This window comes from Protopterus annectens, chromosome 8.part0 (genome assembly GCF_019279795.1).
Source record: "Protopterus annectens isolate FY-2018-M chromosome 8.part0, PAN1.0, whole genome shotgun sequence".
Lineage (NCBI taxonomy): Eukaryota > Metazoa > Chordata > Ceratodontiformes > Protopteridae > Protopterus > Protopterus annectens.
The window spans coordinates 1,831,281,092-1,831,299,869 of NC_056741.1; the positions used below are offsets into that span (position 1 = coordinate 1,831,281,092).

The 18,778-nt window shown below is 43.8% G+C and overlaps 1 protein-coding gene across 1 annotated transcript in view; it reads left to right on the forward strand.

Annotated features, from left to right (window-relative positions):
• Positions 1 to 18,778, forward strand: part of LOC122808571 (alanine--tRNA ligase, cytoplasmic-like) — an 859,981-nt gene that overhangs the window by 35,368 nt on the left and 805,835 nt on the right. The window contains exon 2 of the mRNA XM_044079527.1: positions 2,783 to 2,980. Within this exon, the coding sequence (XP_043935462.1) occupies positions 2,783 to 2,980 (198 nt within the window). The remainder of the gene's footprint in view (positions 1 to 2,782; positions 2,981 to 18,778) is intronic.

The following is an 18,778-nucleotide window of genomic DNA, read 5'->3' on the forward strand; positions in this document are numbered from 1 at the left end:
TAAAGACTGCAGATGCATCCTTGAAGGACATAGTACAGTTTTGTACCTACCATAAATGTAGATGTCCGAGAGGAATGCATCTGCAGTCAGGATTACCCACCCTCCTTCCCCTCTGAGGTACTCCTAGGGTATTTGCCAATCTTCAGTTAGCTTGGGGGGGATCTATTATGGTGTATTTGTTTGTATATATGTACATACATGCTTATTTTGTGTGTTTGCTCTCTACTATTTGGAATCTTTGGCATTTATCCAAATTTAGCCATCCAAGAGGGCACCTGGCATCTGGGGCAAGAAACACTGAGGAAAATGGCGTCGGCTGATGCCTTTATACCCGAATAACTGCCGCAATGACGTCTGGTGAAGTGCGACACCAGCCGAAGCCAGACCCAGACTTTGGAATCCGGCCGACCAAAGGGCTGCCTGACGACAGGACAACCCATTTGTAAAGACTGCAGATGCATTCCTCTCGGACATCTACATTTATGGTAGGTACAAAACTGTACTTTTTAGTTTTTTCTTTTTTGTTTTTGTTATGTACTGGAGTGGGCTGCAGTTTTTCTCAGTGACACATAACTGGACCTGTAGGCGCAGGGTATGGCAGTGCATTTTGAGTATTCTGATTAGAGTGGAACATTGCTTCGCAGGCCTATGCAAATCAAGGGGATGAAGAGCCACTGAGAAGCTTGTCAATGTCACACTTGTGAGAGTAAGGATAGACTATCCTCCTCTGCATAGGAGATAATTGACACTAAAGTCAGGCATAATATTATGCTTATTTCTGTAGTCAGTGAATTTGCTGTATAGGTTTTAGGGAGGTGTTCTTGACATGCAGAGGTCATCTTTACTCAAAGGTCAGGGGGGTACTTTGGTTAAGAAATGTGAAGGAATGAGATTTTCTGTGAGAATACAAAGCAAGAGTAGACTTCTTCTTGAATTAAAATGGAGTTTTGGTCCATGTGACTTAATTTTTTTTTCTTTGCCATAAGCATATCCTCATGTTTAGTTGGGTCAGATATACAGAAATAAAATTAGTTATTCAATATGGTCAAGGTTATGATAAGAAAACTCAAGGATGAACTGTTACCAAAACCTTGCAGAAACATCTGATGTTCTTTCTGGTCAGCTGAAATTGAGTAATTGTTTCATTTGTAGTGTGGGATTTAATTCTAAAAATGAGACACCTTTTTATTTCACTTGGTCTTCCATGGTCGTGTTCTTAAAGAGATTTCTTGCTCTGTTGAAATCTGAGTTTTGTCGTTCCTTAACAGAAGCCTATCATGCCAGCAGGTATTGTTGTCTGGGAGTGGTGACTAGTTGAGCTGTTTTGACCTGTGAAGAGTGATATGGGTGGAAAGGTAAGGGCTTTTTTCATAGCAAGAACAGTGGACAAATATTGCTTCTCAGAAACCTATGAAAGACTCAGTAAAAGGCTAGAGAATTGTAATCTCTTTTTGTAGCTAAAGTGCTTTAAACAAAAGGTTTTTGTAATTGGGAATCTTTGGGGCACTTTGTTGTACAAGGTGCTTTAGAGGGGTACTTTCCAAAGGAGGCATTGTTTTCAGTATGTCTGAGGGCTGAGTGTACAGGTCTGATGATGGTATTGTACCTATAAGAGCAGTAACAGCAAGTGTACTGTGCGAGGCAAAAGGCCTTCTGACCACAGATGATGGCGATGGTGGTAGAGACAGAGCTCATGCTCAGTTTTGGTAGTCTGATTCATAATAGAGGGATCTGTTTCAAGAAGAATGCCTGTGAAATGAAATGAAGGGTTAGGGCTTTTCCCAAGGGTAACTATACTACAATTCTTAATATTTAGGGAGTGAGCCCATGGGTAGAGCAGTAGGTGTAGGTGTGATTTTAGGCTTACCTGGAGAATGTGGTTATCATTGAGTTGACAGCAGCACCCATTTTACAGTTGTCTGCAGGTTTGGTTATTCATAGACTTCGAATGCCTGATTTTACTTCTGAGAACTAAATGTGTAATGAGAGGGGACCCAAGACTGGACCCTGTCCCACACTCATGGTAATATTTCCATTGCTAGAGGAGATGACTGCAGGTATGGACTCTTTGGTCTTTAAGTTAATTGGAAATCGATCGGGTAGCGGAAGGGGGATGGTGACAAAAGGATTTAATATGGTCAAAATAAGCAATACATACAGTCTGGCCCAACTGTAAAGGTGCTATGATCTTGTCATAAAAACATTGACTAGGTTAAGTAGGCATGACCTGACTGTCCTTGGCAGATCCAGACTGATTGGAGTCGAGGGTTTGGTGGTCACCTTTGTTCATTAATTAGTTCAGTCATTATAAGTTTTACAGGTTTACAAATTATGCTAGTATGACTGATAAGCCTGTAGTCACCAGAGTCTGTGTTGTGAGGCTGCCCTTGTAATGGGGACAACTGTGGCTGTTCTAAAAGCTTTAAATCTATAGCCTGTGGAGAGACTTAACGTTAAAAAGATTTAGGAGAAGTTGGGCTTCATGGTATTTGATATTTGCAAGCAGACTGCCTGGAATATTGTTTGGACCCATGGACCTAGTATGTCTAGTTTTGGCACTTCTACTGTAACAGTGGCACAGTATGCATCTGCTGGTCAGTTTAGGCTACCTCGAATGGTACTTGATGAAGGCTGCATCGCAGGCTGATGCAGAAAGTTTAGTGTAAAACACTGACTGTGCAGAAATCCAGGGATGCATTTTTTTAAAATCTCAGAATTTAAAATGGTTGATTTGATTAACTTGTTTTCATTGGAACTAATGCTGTATAATTTTTATTTTGCCTTACAGATTGCCTGACAACAGGATCCTTCCTGGCAGCATGAAAGACAATTTTTGGGAGATGGGAGACACTGGCCCTTGTGGCCCCTGCAGCGAGATCCATTATGACCGAATTGGAGGGAGAGATGCTGCACACTTGGTCAATATGGATGATCCTAATGTACTGGAAGTGTGGAACCTGGTGTTCATTCAGTTCAACAGGTAATTTTAAAGCTTCTATTTTTGAGGACTGGGGAGGCTACAGGCCATATTTTGGATAGCATGAGGATCTGCCATGCTTGATTTGCTGGCATGTGCAATTAACATTCTTTTCTACATGAAGAGTAGCTAGCCATGCCAGTGTTAAGATAGCTATGTACCCATTGAAGTGTACTCAGTTTTGTAGATCATCAAGTGCTACTGTGCTGGGGTTGACTTTAATTAAGAAAATTAACTAGGTTAAGAATGCAGTCTTAAAAGGCTTTAATACATGAATTTTTTAGGTCAGCATACTGATCATAGAAAGGAAAGGCTAAGTAAGGTAATCTTTCACAGACATGTATTGTTACTCCTTAACAGCAGTATCTTGCTACTGCTAGCAAGAAAAAAAAGGGGAGAATACATGAAAAGAACTATATAGTATAACAGGAAAGACCAGACCCATTCTGATTTTTTTCCCACAATGACGTCAGCCTTTATCAATATTTCCTTCTTTCTCAGTACTGCTGTTAAGCATGCTGTGGAGTAATCACTCCCAAGCTTGCAGTAGATAACTACAGACAAATATGAGTGAAAACAATTCAACAGGATTATATCATGTAATGTGTTCAGAAATTATAAGGACAACTCATTCCAGACACACCTGTCATGTCATCAGGTTCCTTTGGCCCTTTGGTTGAAGGAAGATCCTCTGGCAAATGAATGAGAGTTCCTCCTAGTTAGAGGGCAAGTTTTTAAATCTGTGCTGTTTCTGGTACCAAAGAAGGGCAAATCCTCAAAACCAGTTGAGAGAGTCTGTTTTATTACTGCAGTTCTGTCAGCAACAACCTGTCAAAGCAATAGTTTCTTATGGCATATGGCTCATGCCTTTCTGGTTTGTCAAGCAAGGTTCCACATGACAAAAAAATCAGCACATTCTCAGACACTTTTGAAATTAATCCCCTGAATCATACAGTGTAATACAGTGATGTAGTATCAAGCAAGAAGGAATCAAATATTTTAACTTTGCAAGGACCCCGTCCTCCTTGACCTCCTGTATTTTTTATTAACCAGTGTCTACCTTATGTCCAGAACAAACTTCTACTGTGAGTTAAAGTAATATTCTAGCATCCTTTAGATTAAACTTGAATGATTAGGTGGGTACCTGTAAATGTACTCTGGGATTGACCTGTTTTGCCCTTCTTGTGAAAGGGATAGAGCATGATGGAGTGGTACTGGTAAGGAGTGAATGGTCTTGTGATTCATTTGTTTTGTATTTCCTGTGATAATACTGAGAGACCTGTACTTTTTGGTGACTGAAGTAAGTAGGACTTCATATTTGTAATTCCATGACACAGGGGAACACGTAGAGAAGGACATTGCAAGTGCAGATAGAAAGGGGACTTGTAGTTGGACAGTTCTTTTATATCTCATATACTTTTGTGTTGGCGCACACTTTTAAAAATTCCCAGATGATCTTGGGTGTTTTTTTATGTTAGTCACCCTCGAGACCATATTCACATTTTGGATTGGCTTTCTAAATGGAAGTGAAATGTGTTCGTAGTTGAGGACAGATTGTCCTAGATTCCTCATTACTTAGTAACTCCATTTCCTGCATTGCCTGACAAGGTCATACCTATTTTAAGTCCAACATTCAGCTTTCCTGCTGAGATTTATTTGTGCCAGTTTCACAAATGCTTGAAACCTTTCTTTGCTCTTGGCTCTCTACCTACTCCAGGAAACTGTTACATACCTCTCTAACTCAGTATAGCAATGATGCCACATGCATTTGTGCAGCAAAACTCCTATCAGCTCTGCAGCAACTGTCCCAAGAATCCTTCACTTCAATCTTAAAATAGCATAATGACTCCCAGTTCCTTCTGAACCCTAAAAAAAGTAACCTTATGCTATTCACACTAAATCAATTCACAAAACAAAAAGACCTCTTCAAAATAACCTAAAATAAATAACAGAAAAATTGAGCTCATCTCACACACCAAATTACTAGGTGCCCCAGCAGGTGACCAGTTGAAATACGATCACTGTTTCCAGCAAGCAGTAAAAAAGAGAAGACAAAAGCTTGGTAGTCTTTAGAAAATTCACAGAAAACTCTAGGAATAAAATTGCCACAGCCTACCTAGTACCCACCCTCCTGTATGCCTCCCCAGATTTTACAAGCTTTACAACCACTAACTAACAGCTAAACTTCAACATTGCTATTATAAGATAACCAACTTTGTATCCAGTAGTAGTATCCAACACTGCACAGCCCTTCAAAAACTTAACTAGCTCAAACTACCCACTGACTTGCTCATTGTCAATTGTTGATTGTCCATAAACACTATCCAAACCAGACAACTGTCCAAGCCTAAGCATGCTTGTTAACTCCCCCCCCCCCCAAGATCCCTTCATTCCAAAGATAAATTACTGCACAGTGTAACTAAAACCAAAGCCACTGCTGGCAACTCACTATACACCTGCCGTGTCTCCAAACTGTGGAGCTGTATTTCCTCATCTCTGAGGCAGATTCAAACTTAAAAACTTTCAAAACCAAATTGAAGCGTCATTACCTCAATAACTGTCTCTGCACATGCTTTCCAACCCAATAAGTCATTAAACCCAGTGAATATCACTCCATCCATGTAATACTGATCCAATATTTTGCTTCTTGTACTATCTGTTCCTGTCGTCAAAAACTGTTACCACAGTGTCATTTATTTTCCACTGAAATGCCTTTACTGCTCTTGCTTTATGGAAACGTTGTCTTATAAACTACTCCATACTGATTGAACTGGGGATATGGCATCGGATGTATGTTTACATGAAGTACTTTTATTGTAAAATTCATGGCTGCACTGCAAACTATTCTGTAGATCTGAAGTTGTTTTCATTTGATCTTCAACCTGTGGGAATATGGATCCGGTACGGATCCAACTAGACTGCATTTTCCAGCATCGGATCCAAGCTCCTCCCTTACCCACAATGCCCCTGTTTCCCTCCTCCCCTCAGATCTCATTTGCCGGTCATGACAGTCAGCAGTGTGATTTCTCACTCCGAGCTTCCTCAGGATTAAAGTTATTTAGTGTGAGTAAATCTTTTCCATTTTTACTCATTTAACCTCTTTCTATATCTAGCTTTCTTCACCTACACTATCCCTGTGTACTGGTTCATCTGTTAAAAAAAAAAAATTAATCTCTTCTCTTTCCCGCCTTCATTCTTCTCCCTTTCTAGTGTGTGTATGTCTGTACTTTCCTCCAGCCATGGCATCCAAACCTGGCTTAAAGAAATGTATTGAATGTGGCCACAAGCTCCACCTATCTGATGGCTGCACTTTGTGCATTGTTTGTCTTGGGGTGCAGCACTTGGAGACCTTCTGTTTGATCTGCGCAGGTTTCAACCCCCGCCCATTGATCGACAGGAGGAATAAGTTGATTCTGAAGGGCCTTCTCCCTTCTGAAGCAGCAGCCCCCCTCTAACCTCTTCTACCTGTGTTTCTGGGACTCAACCTACCTCCAAGAAGTCTGGGGAAGGGGATAAGGTTCATCCCAAAGACCGGGACAGGCCAAAAAAGCGATCCCCAGACCACTCTTCCCTCGACAGACCTCTGTCCAAGTCTCTGCTGCATCGATCCCGAGGTTCACCTTGGCTCCAGTCCCCACGATTTTTACCAGAGCCGGAGATTTCCTGAGGTCATTCTCCCCTTCTTGCCTTCCCTCGGCGCCATTCCAGGCCCATGTCAGTGGCTTGCTCCACCAGTAGTCTTTCAAAAGCCGAGGTGGACAGGATGATGTGGAGGTTCATCTGGACCCAGATCCAGATGGGAGTCTTGCCTGCCCCCTCCCCTTCTGGGGCTGGGAGCACACACTCTGCCTTCTTCCCCATTACTTCTTCTCTGATCTGACCCCCATTTTGGAGTTGTAAAGTCTGCAGTTTCCTGGTGTCAAGGGGTCAGCGCCAGTGGTCCAAGGTACCTCGACGCTGATAGTTACCCTGAGTGGCTTGGCTCTGACCCTTTCAGAGCTGTCAGACTCCTGGAGCCGTAGTCTTGGCGCCAGATCCTGGGCATGGAAGGAGCCCAACAATGTGGAGTCCATTCCCAAGCTCCCTGATAAAATTCTAAGCACCCTATCGAACAAGTAACATTGGTCTGAGGGATCCCTGGTTGATGTCATGGTGGTTGTTGTGGCTACCAAGAAAGACCTAGCTCAGGAGCACTCTATGGTCCATCCACTGGACCCAGAGTCCCAGGCCATGGACCATTTCGAGAAGCGGGCTTTTGGTTCAGCCACGTTTGCCTTGTGCGCGCTGAACTACATAGCAGGACCTAGTCAAAGAGTTTGCTGAGTCTGCCCCTGGGTCCATGTCGGTGGAAAAGGAGGTGTTAACCTCCCGTATGGCCACCCTAACCTCTATTTCCAATACCTCGATGCGGCTCCTTTCGCACACTACGCTACGGAAGATGCCTCTAGGGCGGCCGGAACAGGCGTTGCCATTGGGCGTCATGCTTTGGCTCCGGCTTTGTACATTCTCGAAGCCCTTCAAGGCGTCATTTGCAAATGCCCCTTATGACATTTCCACCCTTTTTGGTAAGACCATTCAAGACGCTTTAGTCCAGAGTGAGAAAGACTGGAAAACCTTGTCTGCCATCAGGATCTGCTTCTCATCCCTATAACAATTCTTTTCCCGGAATCAGCATGGGGTGAAGAAGCTGTGGTTCCGAAGTCTCAAGACTTTTCCCGCGTCGCTCAGAACTTCCCCCAGAGGCAGAGGGGGGTTTGATAGATGCCGTCCTTGTGGCAGAGGGGGGGTCCAAGGAACCAGGGGACCCGGGATTCCTTCCCGGACAGACCCCCGCAGCATCCCTGAAGGGTTGCCCAACTGCTCGTCTCTGGAGGCAGTCGGAGGACATCTCTGTCTGCACCCAACAGCCTGGGAGTCTATCACAGATGATCGTTCTGTGTTGCAGATTATATCCAGAAGATACTGAATCCCCTTCCTTCAACCACCAGTCCTACCCAAACACCTCTCGGACGTTCCACCCATGCAGTGGGAGGAGGGAGCAGTGGAAATTTCCAAGCTACTGAGTCATCCAGATGTCAGTCCCCCCCCAACCAATCTGGATTAGACATCTATTCCAGGTTATTTTTGGTGCCAAAGAAGATGGGGGAATTAAGACCCATCCTGGATCTTTCAACCCGAAACCTGTCAGTTGCCAAGGCAAAATTCCGGATGGTCACTCTACAATCCATTCTGCCCTTTCTGCAGTGAAACTTCTGGATGTTCTTGGTGGGACCTGCAAGACGCATGCTGCCAAATCAAAGCGGACAAGTGCTCTTGGAGGTTCCACCGCTTTGGGCTTGGAGCCAGTCATTACCCGTTCAGAGAGCTACCCTTTAGCTTCACCAACACCCCCAGAGTGTTCACCAAAGTGATGGCAGTGGTGGGGCACACCTGCGAGGGTTCCAGGTCTTCCCCTACCTAGACGATTGATTCCATGTTCTTCATTCCACATTGCTGCAGTCCTAACCATTGGGTAGTCCGCTGTCCAGTCGGCCCGAATACCAAAGTATATGGCTGACGTCGGTCAAGGCGCATTAGACTGATGTCAGGAGGGTACTAATGCGCATGACCGACGTCATATCCTCAGTCTTTTTTGCCGCATGGTCCGATGCAGAAGCAGTTTTGCGAGTGCAGGTTGGCGTTCTGAAATTTTCTGAAGTCGGAGTTTCAGACCGAATCAAAGTTGGCTAAGTACCCGTTGGAACATTTTGGTTTTTTCTTGCCTCAGTATTTAAACGGATGTCAGAAAAAGTGAATAACTGTATTTCTTGTGGGAAACAGATACCTCATAGGGATTACCATACTTTGTGTATACCTTGTTTAGGGCCTGAGCACGACGTTGTTGGATGCCGCTCTTGTGCTAGATTTAACAAACGCACTATTAAGCGGAGGTTAGACTGTGCCAGGTTAGTGTTTGGGAAGCGTTGTAATTACAAAATGCCGTCGGATGCTCTGACGCCCGCTTCGTCCAAAAAGCGCAAGGACAAAGCAGCAAAGCCTAGGGTTGAAGAACCGGCAGTCCCGGACGTCGGTTCTTTAGAAGGCTCAGTGGAGCCAGAGGTTTTGCCAGGAGTTTCTTTGGAGTCTCAGGCTGAGACTTTACTGTTACACGATGTACCCTCTCAGGAGGTAGGCCAGGCTGAGGGGGCTTCTCAGGTAGCTGTTCTTCCCTCTCTTCCTAAGGTAGTTAGAGCCTCTCCTTCTGTTTCCAAGACTTCTTTGAGAGGTAGGCCAAGTTTAGCTTCAGTGGGGGCTTCTCCTAGCACTTCAGGTTCTGTGCCTAAGAAACATATGCTTAAAATGGCAGAGGATCTGATTACTATGATTAGAGGTTCTATGCCCCCTCCTGATAAGAGGCCTAGGGTGGAGCCTGAGTTTGAGAGTTTTGAACAGTGTTCAGAGGCTTCTGAGTCTTCGGCTGAAGACTTGCAGGAGTTTCCTCAGTATTCTGATTCTGATGTGGATGACTCCACTCCTTCAGCTTCTCCACCTGAGGATTTTTCATTTTCAGAGACTCTGCATTCCATGAGGGAGCATTTTAAATGGGAAGGCCAAGATTACTCTGATTCCAGGAAGAGGCTTAGGGAATTCTTGTTTTTACCCCAGCATAGGCCGTTAGCTATACCTCCTGTGTTGAATGTGGTGGAAGATGTTTTTGCAGAGGCTTCCCTGAACCCTGATTCTTTGCCTCCTGCCCCTGTTAAACCTGATAGGTACTATAGGGTGCCTGAAGCTCATAAGTATCTTTTTAAGAGTCCTAGGGCAGACCCAGAAACTGTTTCTCAGGGGCCTAAGGGTGTTAAGGCCTCTGTTGTTAAAAATCCTGTTCCCTCTGATAAAGAGGCTAGGGCTTTGGATAGATGGGGTAAGAAAGTGTATACGTCTTCCACTTTAGCCATGAGGGCATTGAATTGTCAGTTTCACATGCTAAAATACCAAAATTATCTCCTTTCACAATTGAAATCTAAGGTGGATGCTCTGGCGGAAGGTATTGAGTGTAAAGAGTTGCTGGATTTAGTTCATGTGTCTGAACAAGTGGGTAAGCATTCTTTGCAATGTGGTTTTGATGCTGTGCAGGCCTCCTCGAGGGTGGCTGCCACTGGTTCTGTTCTTCGCAGGCACGCTTGGTTGAGGGATCAGAATTTAGCTGAGCATGTTAAGACAAGGATTTTGGATGCTCCTTTACAGTCTGATGTGTTGTTTGGCTGCCTGTGGAAGCAGTTTTAAAGAAAATGGAGGACAAGGCTAAATCTATGCAGACTGTTAAAGATTTTTTGCAGGTGCAGCCTCCAAAGTTTAGCAGACATTGGCCTACTTAAGGGTTGGACATATCCTGCTTATGATTCCCAGTCTAGGGGTAGGTCTAGACGGGGTAGGGGCAGAGCTCAAGGTTCTTTTAGGCCTAGAACAGGGAGTTCTCCTGCTCAGACTTCTGGTGAGGGCAGGGGTCAGTCCTTTCAGTAAACAGACCCAATGACCTGCCTTTTCAGCTGCCAGTACATTCTCGTCTGGCAGCTCCTTTGGGAGGAAGGCTGTCTCTTTTCAAAGAAAATTGGGATTTAATTACTCAAGACAGATGGGTGTTGGATATCATTCACCACGGTTACAGGTTTTATTTCCATACCTTGCCCCCTTTCAAAGGCATGCCAGACGTTCCTCCTCCACAAAGGAAAGAGGCTCACAAGCAAATTTCTCTGTTACTCCAAATAGGGGCCATTCAGCCAGTCCCTGTACCAGAAAGGGGCCTAGGATTTTATTCTCGCCTGTTCCTAGTACCAAAGAAGGGGAACACGTGGAGACCAATTTTGGATTTATCTATCCTCAACACTTATCTGGATATTCCAAAGTTCAAAATGTTGACGTTACAACAGCTTTTACCTCTGCTGGGCAAGAATCACTGGATGGTAACTTTAGATCTCAAGGAAGCTTACCTTCATGTGCCTATAAGACTAAGTTGCAGAAAGTATCTGCGTTTTCGAGCTGGAAATTCTCATTATCAGTTCTCTGCATTGCCCTTTGGCTTATCTACTGCGCCCAGAGTATTCACAAAGGTTCTGGCTCCAGTGATAGCTTACTTCAGGCAGAATGGAATTCAAATCTACCCTTACTTGGACGACTGCCTGATTCTGGCTCAAGAAAAGGAAGACCTTCTACAGCATTTGGAATATGTCATAGCAGTGCTAAGATGCCTAGGGTATTCTGTGAACGAAATAAAGTCCAGTCTAGTACCCTCTCAAGACATGTGCTTTCTGGGTGTGAGACTGAATACAGCAGCCCAGATGGCCTTTCTAACCCCGGACAAACAAAAGAATCTTTCCAGTTACTTCCATCAATTATCTCTTCAGTCCGGGCTGACTGCAAGGACAGTCCTTCAAGCCTTAGGGTTCATGGCATCTTGTATTCTGGTGCTTCCCAATGCCAAACTGCATATGAGGAAGCTACAATGGTATCTCAAAAATGTATGGACACAGCACTGCCAGGATTTGGACACTGTCATTCAAATAATACCTTGCATTCAAAAAGAATTTTTGTGGTGGGCTCAGGAATGTCACCTAAACAAGGGACTCTCTGTGACCCGGCCAGAGGCGAGTCAGATTTTAACGACAGATGCCTCGGACATTGCTTGGGGAGCTCATCTAAAAGGAAAGTGGATACAAGACAAGTGGCCTGCCAGACTACTGCATCTACATATCAACATGAAGGAGATGTTAGCAGTTCAGTTTGCATTAATGGCTTTCAAGGAGTTGCTTCTTCCAGGGCAGGTGTTGATTCTAACAGACAACACAACTGTCATGTGGTACATCAACAAACAAGGGGAACACATTCTTATCCTCTATGCAGGCAAGCAATGATTTTATGGGAGACTGCGCTCAGCTTGCAACTAACTCTTCAGGCAAGGTTTCTGCCGGGAGCACAGAACTCCTTAGCAGATGTGTTAAGCAGACAAATCATGGATCCCCACGAGTGGAAACTGGATCTTCATGTATTTCAGAAATTGACAGTGTCATGGGGAACTCCAGACATAGATCTGTTCGCTTCTCCACTAAACCACCAGCTGCCAAAGTTTTGCACAAAGGGGTTTCATCACACAGCTTGGAAAGTGGATGCTCTTTCTTTCAGTTGGAAAAATCTTCATGTGTATGCCTTTCCACCTCTGCCTCTTCTTCAAAAGGTGCTCCTAAAGGTCAGACAAGACAAGCCAAGGATGATTTTAATAGCTCCAGATTGGCCTCGCAACACTGGTACCCACTACTAAGGAGTCTGGTAAGGAAGCCTCCATGGCCTTTACCTTTGATTCCACACCTGTTATCTCAGAAGGACGGTCACCTGATCAATGTCAAACTTCACTCTCTTCATCTAACAGCCTGGCATATTCTGTTTTGAAACACAGCAGGTCTCAACTTCCTCAACAAGTTTTAAATGTGATTATGGAAGCCAGAAGACCTAGTACAAGGAAAGTGTACGAGAAAATGGAAGAGATTTTTATTTTGGAGTGCAGCAAAGAATTTGGAGATTTCTGAGCCTAATTTGAGTGTGGCTCTTCAATATCTTACTGAGTTATTGGACAAAGGTTTGTCCTTCTCTTCCATTAAGATTCATGCTGCAGCAATTTCAGCTCACTATGATTGTGACCCACCATTGTTTTCGCATCCTTTGTTCAAGCAGTTTCTTAGAGGGGCAAAGAATCTAAGACCCCACGAGAGCTCCTACTCCTGCTTGGGATCTCAATTTTGTGTTGGAAAAACTTACTCTACAACCTTTTGAGCCTGCGGCTACTGCGGAATTGAAATACTTGTCATGGAAGACTGCTTTTTTGTTGGCTATTACTTCTGCAAGAAGGGTTTCTGAGTTGCAGGCCCTTATGGCAGTAGAGCCCTTTTGATTTTCCATAAGGATAGGGTATCATTACGCACTAATCCTTCCTTTATGCCTAAGGTGGTTTCTAGTGTGGCTTTAAACCAAACTATTCATTTGCCTACTTTCTATGCAGATCCCCAAAATAAGGGAGAAAAGATTTTGCACACTTTGGATGTACATAGGCAGTTACGTTATTATTTAAGCAGGACTAAGGATTTCAGGCAGTCTCAGCAGTTGTTTGTTTCTTTTGCTTTGAGTTCTCAGGGCAAGCCTGTGTCTAAGCAAACTATTTCTAAGTGGATTGGGTTTTGCATTTCATTTTGTTATTCCCATCATGGCAAGGAGGTTCCAGCTGGGATTAGGCCTCATTCCACTAGGGCTACTGCCACTTCTACAGCATTTCTAAGGGGGGTGGCAACTAAGGATATTTTGGAGGCAGCTACTTGGAGTTCAGTGCATACTTTCTCTAAGCATTACCACCTTCCTCTCTACTCTAAATCTAGGGCTGGTTTTGCCACAGCTATTTTGCAAGGCATGTTGACAGCTCCTGCTTCCTTATGATTTGCCAGCCTCCCTTACCTCTGCTTTGGGATTCTACCCAATGGTTAGGACTGCAGCAATGTGGAATGAAGAACATAGTACAGTTTTGTACCTACCATAAATGTAGATGTTCGAGGATCCACATTGCTGCAGTCCAATTTACCCTCCCTCCTTCCCCTCTGTGTTTAGGGGTGGTGGTGTGGATTAGGCTATATTCTTGTAAAATTGTATATATTGTATATATGTTTGGTGCAGGGTTTTTTGGTGTTTTTGGTTTGGGCCTTGTCTTTTTAGGGTCTTCTGACATCTGGGGCAAGAAAAGACTGAGGATATGACGTCGGTCATGCGCATTAGTACCCTGACGTCCTGACATCAGTCTAATGCGCCTTGACCGACGTCAGCCATATACTTTGGTATTCGGGCCGACTGGACAGCGGACTACCCAATGGTTAGGACTGCAGCAATGTGGATCCTCGAACATCTACATTTATGGTAGGTACAAAACTGTACTTTTCCGCTCCCTCCAGACATAGACTCTGTCAAGCCAGGGATCTCCTTCTCCAGACCGCCCACCAGCCAGGCATAACCATAAATCTCAAGTCCCAAGTGAATCCAGTACAAATTCTCAACTTCATTGGGGCTCTGTTAGATACCACTCAGAGCAAGATTTTTCTAACTCCAGACAGACTTCAATCCCTCAAATGTCATGTGTTGTAAATTGTTCAGACCCAGTATCCCCCTGCAGAATCAGTTTTTCGGGCATTGGGGTCCATGGCGGCCACAATCACCTTGATGCCCATAGGTCATCTGCATATGAGGGTTCTGCAATGGACCCTAGCATTCCAGTGGTCGTTCCTAGATCGGTAGTCATCTCATCCAGTTTGTTTATCTCAGGCTTGTAGGGATTCATTTCTTTGGTGGCTTCAATCCCCAGGTTATCTTTTGGGTCGTCCATTTATCCTTCCTGCCCCGATGACCATGGTGACCACGGACACCTCCCTACTTGGGAGGGGGCATTGCATGGGAAGGACAGTCCAAGGCTCATGGTCTTCCCTGGAGGCCCATCTGCATATCAACGTCCTGGAGATGAAGGAGATGCTGTTGGCTTTGCTATCTTCCCCAAGGGACAATTGCCATCCAGACAGACAACATGTCTGTAATCTGGTACATCAACAAACGGGGGAACCAGGTCTTATCCCCTTTGTCACGAAGCCATGAGATTGTGGGTATGGATGATCTCCGTCCGCCATTTGCTGGTGGCAACACACATTCCGGGGAGGTCCAACATTCTGGCGGACAGGCTCAGCAAATCTGTTCTGATGCCTTATGAGTGGTCCCCGAATCCTTCAGTAGCGGAACAGAGCTTTCTAAAGTGGGGTTGACCTTGCTGCAATCTCTTTGCCTTTCCTTCCAAAGCAAAGTGCAGCTAGTTTTTCCTCTCTGAACCCCCCTCTGGGGGAGTACCCCAGAGATGCTGTAGTTCATGCTTGGCCCTCCTCTCTTTTGTATGCTTATCCTCCACTCCTTCTGATGCTGAAATTCATTCAGAGAGCTCGACGGCTGGGGAGCTTGGTGATCCACAGTGCCACCCTCTGGCTTCACCAAGTTTGGTTCCCCTCTCTGTAGTCTCATGCAGTGTGTCCTCCTTGGACATTAGATCTGATTCCGGATCTGATCACGCATCCCTCAGGGATTCCACACCCAGATCTAGTCGGTCTGAAGCTCACAACTTTCCTGCTTCTAGTTCCAGTGATAGCTAGGACTCCCAGGCTGTCTTCTCCTGTTAAGAAGATTTTTGGTAGCGGCTCACAAATCTTCCATTAGGAAGGTTTATTCCAGTAAGTGGAGACGTTTCTCAATATGGGCTTCTCATCATAATTTGGATCCTTTCACTGCTCCAGTCCCTGCCATTTTGGAGTTTCTGGGAGATATTTTTCATCATACCAGCTTTTCTACAGTAAAGCTACATTTGGCAGCTATCGCCACTTTTCATATAGGAGACAATTTGGCTTCCTTGGCTTATTCTTCCAAGATTTGTAAAGCCCTTTTGAAAGGTACCTTTTTACTTAGGCCTCCAGTTAAGGACTCTACGCCCCCTTGGGATCTTACTATAGTCCTATAAGCCTTGGTTTCTTCCCCGTTTGAACCAGCAGCTACAGTGGATTTGCAATTCCTGTCTTGGAAGACCGCCTTTTTGGTCACCTTTACTTCGGCTAAAAGGGTATCGGAGATTCAGGCCTTATCTGTCAAGCCCCCTTATATGGTGTTTCATAAAGATAGGGTTTCCTTACAAATGAACCCTTCATTTATTCCGAAAGTGGCTTCAGAATCTAACATTAACCAGGTCATCAGTTTATCTGTTTTCTTTCTGAACTTCCAGAATAAGAGAGGGTATAAATTGCATTTGCTTGATGTTCATAGGCAACTGTATTTCTGTTTGCATAGAACAAAGTTCTTTCATAAGTCTGATTAGTTTTTGTTTCCTTTTCTAAACCTTTCTTAGGAAAATCTGTCTCTAAGGTAACTATTGCTGGTAGGATCTCTCAGTGCATAGCATTGGCCTATAAAGCCAAAGGATGATCTCCATGTCAGGGCACATTCTACCAGATGTGTGGCTACTTCAGCAGCTTTTTGGTCTAGGGTTTCTTTAGATGACATTTGCTCTGCAGCTACTTGGCATTATCACACACGTTTATTTTGTATTGTAAATTGGACCTCCTGTCCAGAGGTAGGGCATCTTTTGGCTCTGCTGTGCTCCGGAACATCCTTCCATTGAAGACCTCCCAGAGTCTTTTGGTAGCTGGGGACTCTTTCCCACAGGTTGAAGATCAAATGAAAACTGATAAAAAGGTTATGTACTCGCCAAAACATTCCATCTAAATTGTTGCATTTCATTTGTCTACAACCGTCCCTCCCTCCTTCCCCCTGCCTTATGTGGGCTGTGTTGTGGACCAGATGGAAGAGACATAACCTCTACTCTGGTGAGCCTTTGTCTTTCCTTTGATGCTTATGGGTTCTAATGCCAGAGTGTTAGGCAAATGGTTAGGTTGGAGTGCTACTGTTTGCAGCAAACTCAATCTGAGGTGAGGAAGGAGACAGGGGCATTATGGGTAGGGGAGCTTGGATCCGATGCTGGAAGATTCGTACCGAATCCATATTCCCACAGGTTGAAGACCAATGAAAAGAACAACTCCGATGGAATGTTATGGTGATTGCATAACTTTTTTATGTCACATTTGTGCTTTGTATCACATTTCTTTTTGTACTTTATAATTTATGTGTGTTTGTTATATAAAATGTTCTTTGGACTTTTTTTCATGTGGGTCCCCACCGAAAAAGGACATATTTATCGAGCTGGACCTTCATGGTAAGCAAATACAATCAATCAATCAATCAATCCCTTTCAACTTTGGATACTACTTTGCTCTGTAACCGGTTAACAAATAGCTAAAGAACTGTAAGGTATTCGGAGCTCTTTGTTTCTGACTGTGTTTTGGTAATATCTGGTGTCCTATCCTAGATTATTCGATAAATGCTCTATACCATTTTAGAATGCTTGCTTCATATTCATCTGTACTTTTTAACCTTCCTGAAAGGTAGCCTTCAAGACTGAAGGCTAGCTTTTTTTTTTCCTTGAGGATTTATAATTTGGGCTAAAAGTTATTTTGTGCAGCCGGTCATCCTTTGTCTGTGGAGGTTTTATTCCAGTGAAAACTTTTTTGTGTGCGTAAAATCTGTTTTGTGAACGTTTACTTGTATACTTTTATAGCATTTGTGTTAAGGGCAGGAATTAGTGCTTTTGGGAAACTGTCAGTGTGAATTTTACCTCAAAATCATTGTTTTCACTGCCCCTGGATTATTGACGGTTTCAGAGACTGCTGTCCATCTTTGTGGCTGTAGCACAGTTACTGGTCTCCCAAATTCTTCCTTCCACCATGCATAAAGTTTTCAGGGAGTCTTTGAGTGTCAGTCCCGCTTTTATTTGCTTCTGTCGATGATTGGTGACTCAGTTATGGCTGGATTTGGTTTCATGGACCACTCATCATTCCCTCTGTCTCTCTGGTGCAGCACCTACAGCCAATAAGGACCTAGGGATAGGCATGTCCTCTGCAACCCTTTGGTTTGCTCTCTGCAAGTGGGAGAACTACTGCTGTCAGTATCTGGGGAGGGATGGGTGAAGTTCTATCTCTCAGCAGAAAAAGGGAGCCCAAGCTCTGGGATAGTTGGTCCTCTTCCAAGGAGTTTCTCAGGAAAAGAAAACCAAAAAAGGCTTTGTTTCTCCTGTCCCTATCTCAGAGGACAGGGAAGATTTGATGGGATTTTCTAGGAAATCTATTTCTGCTTTTTCCTTTACCTATTTCCTCTTCAGAAAAGATTAAGTTCCTTCTCTCTCTCTGAGTCAGATTTTCAGTTAGAAAAGCAGGGAATTGGAGGGAGAATATTGTGCTTCAGGATTTTCTTCCTAGAGAGAAGATTCTGATTCCGAGGAATGTGTTGCTTCAGATTTCCCTCCGGAAGACTATTTTTTCTGAGACTTTATCAAAATGTATTTATTTTTACATTTGTTTACCGGTAAAGTGCAACTGGGCAGGTACCCACTTTCATCGAAGGCCTGTGGAGAAAGAAAAGCTCCAAGAAAAAAGTAGACTACAGCAGGAATGCAGTGGTTACATAGCTTGTTACAAAACAAAACTGGACATTTTATATAAATCAAGGGATTCACATTAATGAAGAAGTAAAAACATTTCACATGCAGTTGATTAGAGCAAGACTAGCATGTGAGTACAAATACAAGATAACCATGGTAGAGATGGATAGTAGAACAAATTATTTTAAGACTTGTAAAACAGGGTAGAGTAAGGATAGAAGAGGGAAGTACAGAGAAAGGAAGATAAATGGGATGAGCAGATTGTACAAAGTTTAGTTTAGGGTAAAGGATAGGGAAGGAGCACTAGGAGAAACAAAGGTCAGGAGAAAGTGTAGTAATGAAGAGTAAGAACATGTGGGTGGGAGAATAAGTAGTAGAATGGCGAGTTAAAGGTATGGCAAAATGGAGCGGAGTAAAGGTGAAGAAAGCTAAGTAAAGTGAGAAGGAAGAGGTGAGAAAGATTTTGGTTACTGTGTGGAATATGAAAAGAGAATATATAGCATATTGAGGGCAGTGATAAGATTAGGGAATTAGAGTATTGTTGAGTTCTATCTGAAGTTAAGAAGTGGTTTGAAGAATAAGGTGAAGGTAATGTACAGAAAGATTGAGATTCAGCCAAGACTGGAGCAAGGGCAAAGAACAAGTGGGTCTTAAGTAGTTTCTTTTTTTAAATATGTGGGTTTAGTTGTTAAGATGAGTTGAGGTATAGTGTTCTA